The sequence below is a fragment of the Ochotona curzoniae genome, unplaced genomic scaffold (genome assembly GCF_017591425.1).
Source record: "Ochotona curzoniae isolate NIBS_2020 unplaced genomic scaffold, NIBS_Ocur_1.0 patch361, whole genome shotgun sequence".
Lineage (NCBI taxonomy): Eukaryota > Metazoa > Chordata > Mammalia > Lagomorpha > Ochotonidae > Ochotona > Ochotona curzoniae.
In genome coordinates, this window is record NW_024466930.1 from 396275 (window position 1) to 405706 (window position 9432).

At 34.2% G+C, this 9432-nt stretch overlaps 1 protein-coding gene across 1 annotated transcript; it reads left to right on the forward strand.

The window, feature by feature from the left end:
* Positions 1-8493: 8493 nt before the first annotated feature.
* LOC121167309 (olfactory receptor 2B11-like) lies at positions 8494-9432 on the forward strand. Its single transcript, XM_040996759.1, has one exon. It carries the CDS (start codon positions 8494-8496, stop codon positions 9430-9432), a length of 939 nt encoding a protein of 312 aa, XP_040852693.1.

Consider the following 9432-nt stretch of genomic DNA (forward strand, 5'->3'; position numbering starts at 1 on the left):
ATGATAGGAGCAATCAAGGAAGTCATCCGGTCTGGATTTCTTCCCTTGTATTAATGTATATGACTTTGGCACAATATAAACACAAAGAAAATTACAGATCAATGTTCCTAATGACCATATATGAAAATCCTCAAACAAGGATGGATGTTTTGTGTAATGATTAAGATGATTTGGGACGCCAATCTGCTAATAGAGTGATTGATTTCAAATCCCAGCCTAGTTTCTGATTCCTGCTTATTTTTAATGTACAATGCAGGAGGCAGCAGAAGATGGCAGAAATACTTGGGTTCCTGCCTTCCATGTGGGAGTCATAAATCTAGATAAATAACAACAAATAAACAAGTAAGCAAAAACATTTTTAAATGCTCAAAAATCCTGGAAAACTGAACTTAACATTAACCATGACTAAGTGGAATTCATCCCAGAAATTTAAGGATGCTTGAATATATATGCAATTTAATATGGTACAACACAAAAGAAGGCACAATCATCTCAATAGGAGAAACAGCATTCGTTAACATTCAAAATCCATTTATTATAAAAAACCTTCAACAAAATAAATACAAAAGAAATATACCTCACCTCAATGCAATAAAAGCCAAGTATGTAAAACTCAGTTATCATCATGAATAAAAAAGTGGTTTTTCTTCAATCCCCTGAAGAAAGCTAGTCTTCCCACTCTCTCCATCTCAATTATTTCTAGTAATAGGGATTATAACAAAAGCCATTGGAATACAGTAAGTAATGAAAGATACTCAAACTTAAAAAAGATTGTTGTATCACTTTGTAGATGACATGACTTTCTAATGGAACATCCTCAAGATTTCGTCAAAATAATGTTAGGATTCTTATATAACTTTTAAAAAAAAAAGCTAGTAAGAGAAATTGGAATATTTCCAAATACAGATAGATGAGAGGTGTTTGAGGCCATAATTGTGCCAATTACTCCAATTAAATAATTAATGCATTATATACATATATTGAAATATCACACTCCATCCCATAAATAGCTACAGCAGTTATTCACCAACCACATTGAGAGGTATATATACAATTATTAGTACTAATAAAGTGAGTAAAATTATAGAACACAAAATTAGCATTCAAAATCATGACTTTTTCTGTGCACTGAGCTGAAAAACCAATGAAGAAAATAATCCTATCTGCAAAAGCTGCAAAAAGTAAAATGTTTAGAAATAAATCAGTCAACAAAATACCTTATACTAAAAACTGCAAAATTACACTGAGATTTAAGAAATAACTAAATGGAAAGATATTCTGTCAGCATAGAGTGGAAAAATTAAAATCATAAAGAACTCTTATTAAAATTATTAAAGCAAGCAAAAGTAATATATACATTCAATTTAATCTCCCTGAAAACTCATAACATTTCCTACAGATACCCAAATAGACCAAGCAACACAGAGAAAAAAAAAAAGCAGTGGCATCATGTCATATCTCAAAATCCAGTACAAACCTATCATCATCAAAACAGAATGGCCCTGGAGTAAAAGCAGAGACAGAGACCAATAAAACTAGAGTGTAATATAATCTAATATTACCTAAAAAAATGACCACAACTTGTGCTTTTTTATACATAAATCACTTCTCGGCCTTTTGGCTAAGAACATGTATAGTGACTTTTTACACGAAATGAAAAAAATAAGTAAACATAAACATATGTTACTCTCAGCAGTAATTTTTTCAGTAGGGTTCCAAAAGCATAATCATGAAAAACAAAAATTGCACATGAGGTTAAGATGAAGATCTTCCATAAAGACAAGAAATCAGTTTATAGAATGAAGAGAACATCTTCAGAGTGCAGAGAAAATATGCACACCACATATTTGGTAACATATTAACAGTCAAAATACATAAGAACCTCAACTAGCTCAATTGAAAGAAACATTACTCAATCAAAATATGAAGTCATAACCAGAATGCAAATTTCTCAAAAGCAGACATACAGATGGCCAGTGAGTATATGAAAAAAAACGTTCGGCATCCCCAAATGTGCAATTTAAGGGTGCAATGCCATGGCTTAATGGACTAATTCGCCACTTCAAGTGCTTTGGGTGTTAGTTCATGTTCCAGCTGCTCCACTTCCTGCCCAGCTCCCTGATAACAGCCTAAGAAAACAAAGGAGAGTGCCCAAATTCTAAGGATCCTGCACCTGTGTGGAAGACCCAGAAGAAGCTCCTGGCTGTATACTGATATGATGACTTGCTTTTAAAAAGAAATGCAAATTACAACCACAATGATCACTTCACATCTGTCAAAACAGTTATTAACAAAAACCCAGCACATACGACAAGGATGTGGAGAAGTAAGAATTGCTGCACACTGTTGATGTGATTGTAAATTAACACAATATTTATAGTGGGCAAAGTAGTGGGTACGCTCCTCACAAAATTAGAGGAAGACACTGTGGCACAGAGAATCCAGCCACTGCTTGCAAGGAAGACATCACAAGTGCAAACCAAAACCATAATGAGATATCTCCTCGTTGTTGTAAGGCAGAGCTATTTCAAAAGGACACAAGGTAACAAGTATTGGGGAAAATATGGAGAAAGGAGAACGTTTGCAGCCTGAAGGCTGGAACGTGGATCCCCATGGTCATGTGGAGAGGGGTATGGAGTTTCCTCAGAAAAACTAAAAACAAAGCCATCATAGGAAAACATGAGAATTTATTTGGGGAAATACTTACAAAATACCGCAAACTAGCTCTCTTTTCACTCTCTAACTCTGCAAAGTGACTTCCATCAGTTGAATCCAATCAGAAGTCAGGTATCAAGGAACCCTCTTGATTCAGCTCCCGGGAGGAACAACACAGAATTCAAATGATTAAAAAGTGTAATTTGCTGTTTCAGTGTTGCTTTTGCCAGTGCTGTGACCTGCACTTGGCTCCAAAAAGCTAAGAACAAGTAGAAACAGAGTCACCTGTGCTAACGGCTATTAATCAAACAGGAGCTCTAAAGAAGCAAATAGGCTTCCAAACAATTCAATCTTTCTTTTTTATTTTCCTGAGTATGAGTGATTCCGGTTTGTTGGCATCTGTATAACAGAGAAGTTTCCTCTCTTTAAACTTTGCCAAAAATTAAAAAGTCAACTTGAATGACCTGATATTAACCAATCATCTTTTTCTATTGTTCTGTTTCCTTGTCCTCAACTGACAAAACTCACTGTTCTGCCATTACCTAGTAAGGATTTCAATTCATTGTGTAGAACAGAGGAAACCATGACCCATGAATCATGAGTAAAAGCCAGTTACATCTCTTGCCAAAATTTCTAGGTTTTTTTCCCAATAAAAGATACATATTGGGGAATGTCAAGACTACTTCAAATATTTAATAGAAAATGCATACTACTAAGGACTACTCACTGGTTTTTTAAAAATTACACCAAAATAAATGAATCTTTTATTTCCATTTCATGTATTTTTGAAGCACTTTCGTATACTAGAAACACACATAACCATATGATTCTACTAATTTCAGAAAAACAGAAGGGGCTGTAATCTATCTGAGGAGGTTGATAAGGAGAAACTTTCCCATTTGTACAGTCTCTTTAAGACACTCAAAGTTGTTTTTCAAAATGATAATAGTTGTGGATGAGAATGCACATTTTAAATATTAAACTTTAAATGTTAGTGGTTTCTGCACATCTGGCCCATTAAACTATTGGATTAAATAGAAAAGAGAAAGAGAGAAAGAGACCAGAGATGGGGAATTTGTAATTTCATCTTTTTGTTACAAAAATTTAAATGTTTTAAAGTTATTATTTTAAATATCATTTGAATCTTTTTTATTAGAAAGATCATCATTCATTGCTTTATTTTCCTTTCTCGTGTCAACTGATTTTGTGTCCCTTTCATTGTTTTGACTAGAAATAATCAAATGTATCAAGAATTAATGAAATAAGAGAGTCAGGAAATCCTGATATTAATTCCTCAAGATACTTATTAATAGCTGCTCTACTCCATTTGTATTGATTTGTTTATTCATTTTAAGTGTGTTCTATTTAACTAATATCTAGTGTTGTGGTAAGCTGTATCAGTTTATTTTCAAATAAACCTAACAATAGAAGAAAGTTTTGCCCAATCTTTATTCAATAGGACTAATTGTACATAACAGACGTTTCCATAGAGAGTTCAGTTCCAACGAATTTTTTCTGCTAACTCAACTGGGATAAGAATAAATGAATGGCCTGTTTGAAAACAATACCCATGAGATCTCAAGAATAGCATACAAATAATATGCAAAGGAAACAGTCCTCATATTTTCTACTACATTCCTCCTAACATTTGGCATGGTGCATCAATGGAAAGACTGTCTAGTATTTTATTCTTCCTTGAAAGTTGGAAAACTTCAAGTACATCCCTTCAGAATCATTTTCATTGAAGGCTTTCTATCAAGTAAGGTATGTAGAAGCTAGCCAGTCTTAAAGTCTGATCTCTGAGAAGGTTAGAATGGATGTAAATCGCAGTGACTGATACACACATGAGTGTTATGTAGGAAGTCATTTCAGCAAGGCTTTGTAAATCTCTTTAGGGATTCTAAAAACAAGTTTTCTTCTTGTAATTATTTTTTTTCATTTCTTTCTCAGTATCTCACTTGAGTGAAACTGAAAAATCGAATTTCAATGAACAGCACAGCTAATAGCTAGTAAACACTTAAATTAACTATGGAAAATTCGCTCCAACATATGAATATATCACATGAATTGCTTCTAATGTGTGATCAATGTTTTATGTATTGACTTCACATAATTCAAAGAGATATTTTAGCATCAGATAAAAATAGCTTTTATTACTTCTTATGATCTTTAATCATATACAAACCTTTTTTAAAATTAGTTTTAGCTCCTATGCATGAACATGCAGCATTTTTCTTTCTATGTCCAGCCTACTTCACTGCATATGGTGTCTTCCATACTCATCCATTTTAATGAAAATGGTAGAATGTTATTCTTTTTCCATGAATAATATTCCATTATAAGGAAGAAATGTCTGTGTATAACAGTATTGCTGCAAATATAAGCTTTGTCAGACTTTGTTATATATTTTTGTCCATTAAATGTTTAAAATGCTATCTATAAGTGAAACGATCACTTTTTCATTTGATTATTATTCACAACCTTTTTTGAGTCTTTTTACTTGTTGGTTTAGGGGATCATTAAGCTTTTGAATATTATGTAAATTTAAAATATGTCAAAAGCCCAAGAAGAAAGAGAGGTAAAGTAAAAGAAAGGACATATCATTATATTCTCTATATATTAATGTCACATTATCATGTTAATTGATTTAAATTGTGTGATAGCCATTGTCATATATTTGCTCTGACTCTGAGAATCTAGACTACTAAAAAGTTTCTTTAAAATTATAGTTACTAAAAGATCACTAGAAAGAAAATGTTTATATATATATATATGTAATATAAAGGAAGTGTCATCTACTAGAATAAAATCCTGTACTTCACTAAAGTGACCATAAAACTTTTATGGATAAATAGATCCCTGTTTAGTGAAATTGGAATGAAAACCGCAAGAAGTGGGAGATCCAAATATCATGGAATCCAATAGGTGAAAGTAATGAAATGTGAGAATGACCTAAAAATTATTAGTGATCTAATGATAGAGTCATACACCTTACATATACTCCAAAGGTAAATCATGTTGGTTAAGCATACCTTCTCTGGTGTCATGAGGTGAAAAATCCAGAAAAAATGAAAGAATTCTTGGGTAATCATCATTTACAAACAAAATGAGACATAATAATGTGAATAAATGGCACAGATTTTGAAGTGTGCACATTTAATAATGTTACTGATCATGTTCAAGCATGATTACTGTCATTAGAGTTAAATATAAGTATGGTAGATACTTATATATGAGATATAAGTATCTCATGAAAAATTGAAAACTGGGTCATGCTATTAAAACTATGAAATGTGACTATAAGAATGAGTAGCAAAAGGACTTTATGGCAAAATTTTTAAAGACCATTTGCTAAATGAAATTATTAGAATGCTTATTTTAAAAGCTAAATTATATGATACAATATATGTTTTATATCACAACCAAAACATATGTAGAATAACCTGAAAAATAATTTAAGCTAAGAAAGTTGATTATGCTTATATAAAATTCTGCATAACATTAAGCTAATATAAAATGTAGAGAGCTATATTTATTCAGGACACAGTCCTAAAGTACAGGTGCTTTCTATGGAACCTTAAAACTATGAACTTATAGTCTTGATATTGATTGTTTTTCTTACTATAGAATAAAAATAACTGGAATAGCATGGCATTGGAATGAAAACTGACATACAAAGAAACAGAACAGAAAAGCAACACTAAATGTTAGCCCAGAAACACAGCCATTTTTTTGACAGTGATGTCAAGAACACAAATTAGAGAGAAAGGATAATAGTAAACTAGACACCAAAAGACAAATACTATGTGTCCCCTTTCATATGTGGAAGCTAAATAAAAGTCACAGGCCAGTGTTATGATCTGCAACCCCACCAGACTGCTGGGTCCAGTCCTAACTGCTCTACCTCCAACCTAGTTTTCTGATATTGCAGCAGAAGATGGCTCAAACATGTGGGTCCCTGCCACCCATGTGGGAGATCCAGCTAGAGATGCTGACTTTTGGATTTGGCCTGGCTCAGACTGAAAATATTTAAAAAGAAGAGAAAAGCAAAAAGGGAAGGAAAGGGAACAGGAAGAGAAAGAAAGAGGCAGGGAAGAGAGGGTGAAAAGGGAAAGTAAAGATTGGGAAAGACAAAAAAAATCAGAATGATTTTTACTACAGAATGATGTTTACTAAAGACTGGGAGGAGTACAAAGGTTAGAGGCAATCTGGGTGATGGGTAAGCAAATCATAGTTAGAAGGAATATAATCTCAGTGTTACAACATTCTGGTGAGAATATAGTTCACAATAACAGAGCATATATTTTATGAACATACACAAGAAAGAAACCCCACTCTTCTAATCACTAGGTAATATCAAAAAAGTAAAAATATCAAGTGTTCTAATGTATAGAAATATCAGAATGTACCATGTAAATTTGTATAATCACTTTTAATTTCAAAACAGGACAGCACTAAAAGCTTCAATCACTGTAAAAAAATTGGGGCTTTGGCACACAGGGCACATTAGAAATTAATTACAATCATTACTGTTTTATTATGGATATTGCACTCTGTACCTAAAATAATATAACCAAAGGGCAACATTACGGCTGTACTCTGAGAAACTGTGTGATATCTCACAAGATGGCATTGAAAATTTTATAAAATAGATCATATAGAACAGGGCTCTTTAGGACTAACAATGAAATATGATACAATTAGACCACATATCAATGGTAGGGTAATTCAGTATTTTATGATTGTGATACCATCATAACTTTCCAACAGAAATCTGTCACCTTACACAGTGGATTTCATAAAATGCACTTAATCACAAAAGTTAAGAGTAATCTAAACAAAGTCTTCCAGTTTCCTAGTTTGCCTTTGTTGAACTACAGCTTCAGATCATGCATTTGACTTAGTGGTTTTTAGCATTTTTAAAGAACCGAAGAAATATGATCTAGCATGTAAAATAAATTTTGAACTTGATTAAAGCTCTGGGCTTGATTCAAGATATTTATCCCTCAGCACCTTAAAATGTCTACAAAATAAATAACTAGATGAAAATTTTGCATGGAGTATCAAATGCCCAAAGTTTGAAGCAAGAAAAAGGTACACACAAGCTCTAATTTGAGAGCATGGGTAAACCTATGTCTTTGAGACTTCACTTTCTCAGTTTTTACATGAGATAATGGTCATTACAATGTTTTATAGTCTTACTCAATGACAAAAAGCTGACATAGACTTTTTTCAAATCCCAAGTCTTCTCACATCCTCTGGAGATGTGATTGTATTCACTGACAACTTAGGGTTAACAAATGTTGGGTTGCTAATCATGCTTGTTGCACGTTTTCTGCTCCCTTGCCCTCAGTCCATCTGTCCCATCTTCACATTTCAGCCAAGCCTCATTTCAGGAATTCACCTACAAGCTCTCTATTTCCAGATCTAGAAGCCACATCATCTTTGTCAGACACTTAGAAACCAGAAGATCCCATAGAATCAGCTGGATTTTATGCCAAAAAAAAAACTTGAAGTAATTAATTTGGATATTCCAAAATACAAAATTCTTCTTTCACTCAATCCTGGTCAGATCTCATGGAAATAGATACCTACATCCTTGCTATTAAGTGGAGGAAATTCAACTTCAGAAGGGTTAACGTATTTGTTGAAGACAGCCACATTTAGTGCAGAGTATCTTGAAGCAAGATTGAGTCATCAGGTGCCAGATTGTTTATTTCTGTCATATTACTGTGGAACATCTTCCAATCATAAATAATCAATTTGTGATTATGTTTTATCATTCCTTAAAACTTTTACTGTTCTTCTGATTCCTTATGCTAGGTGAAACTGAAGATCATGGTACTGACTAATGAGAGTTACCCTGGAGAGTTCATTCTACTCGGCTTTGCTGACCGACCTTGGCTCCAGCTTCCACTATTCATCATTCTTCTCATCACATACCCCACGGCCTTGGTGGGAAACATCGCCATCATCCTGGTGTCCAGGCTAGACCCCCGGCTCCACAGCCCCATGTATTTCTTCCTCACCAATCTCTCCTTCTTGGACATGTGTTACACCACCAGCTTTGTCCCTCAGATGCTGTTCAACCTGGGAACCTCTAAGAAGACAATCAGCTACGTGGGCTGTGCGATTCAGCTTTATTTATTTCACACCATGGGAGGCACAGAGTGTCTGCTCTTGGCTCTTATGTCCTTTGATCGCTATGTGGCCATCTGTAGACCTCTGCACTACACCCTCATCATGAATCGGCACATCTGCATCTTGTTAGCATCCATTGTGTGGCTGACTGGAATTATATTTGCTCTCTCAGAAGCCACTCTCACACTACAATTACCAATGTGTGGTGTCAATATACTGGATCACTTGCTGTGTGAGATCCCAGTTCTGATCAAGACAGCCTGTGGTGACAAGAGGGCAAATGAGTTGATACTCTCTGTCGTGTGCATTTTTATATTAGCTGTTCCCCTTTGTTTAATTCTTGCTTCCTATATCAGTATTGGACGTGCTGTATTTAAGATTAAATCTTCTGAGGGAAGGAAAAAGGCCTTTGGGACATGTTCCTCTCATCTCATTGTCGTTCTCTTGTTTTATGGTCCAGCAATAAGCATGTACCTTCAGCCCCCTTCTTCCTTCTCAAAGGACCAGCCCAAGTTCATGGCTCTCTTCTATGGAGTGATAACTCCCACACTCAACCCTTTTATCTATACTCTGAGGAATAAGGATGTAAAGGGGGCATTAGGCAAACTAGTGAGTAGAATGTTTGGTTTTAAGTAA

Bases quoted from the DNA above. Each gene is read 5' to 3' on its own strand.
- LOC121167309 (XM_040996759.1), top strand. From the start codon at position 8,494: ATGGTACTGACTAATGAGAGTTACCCTGGAGAGTTCATTCTACTCGGC.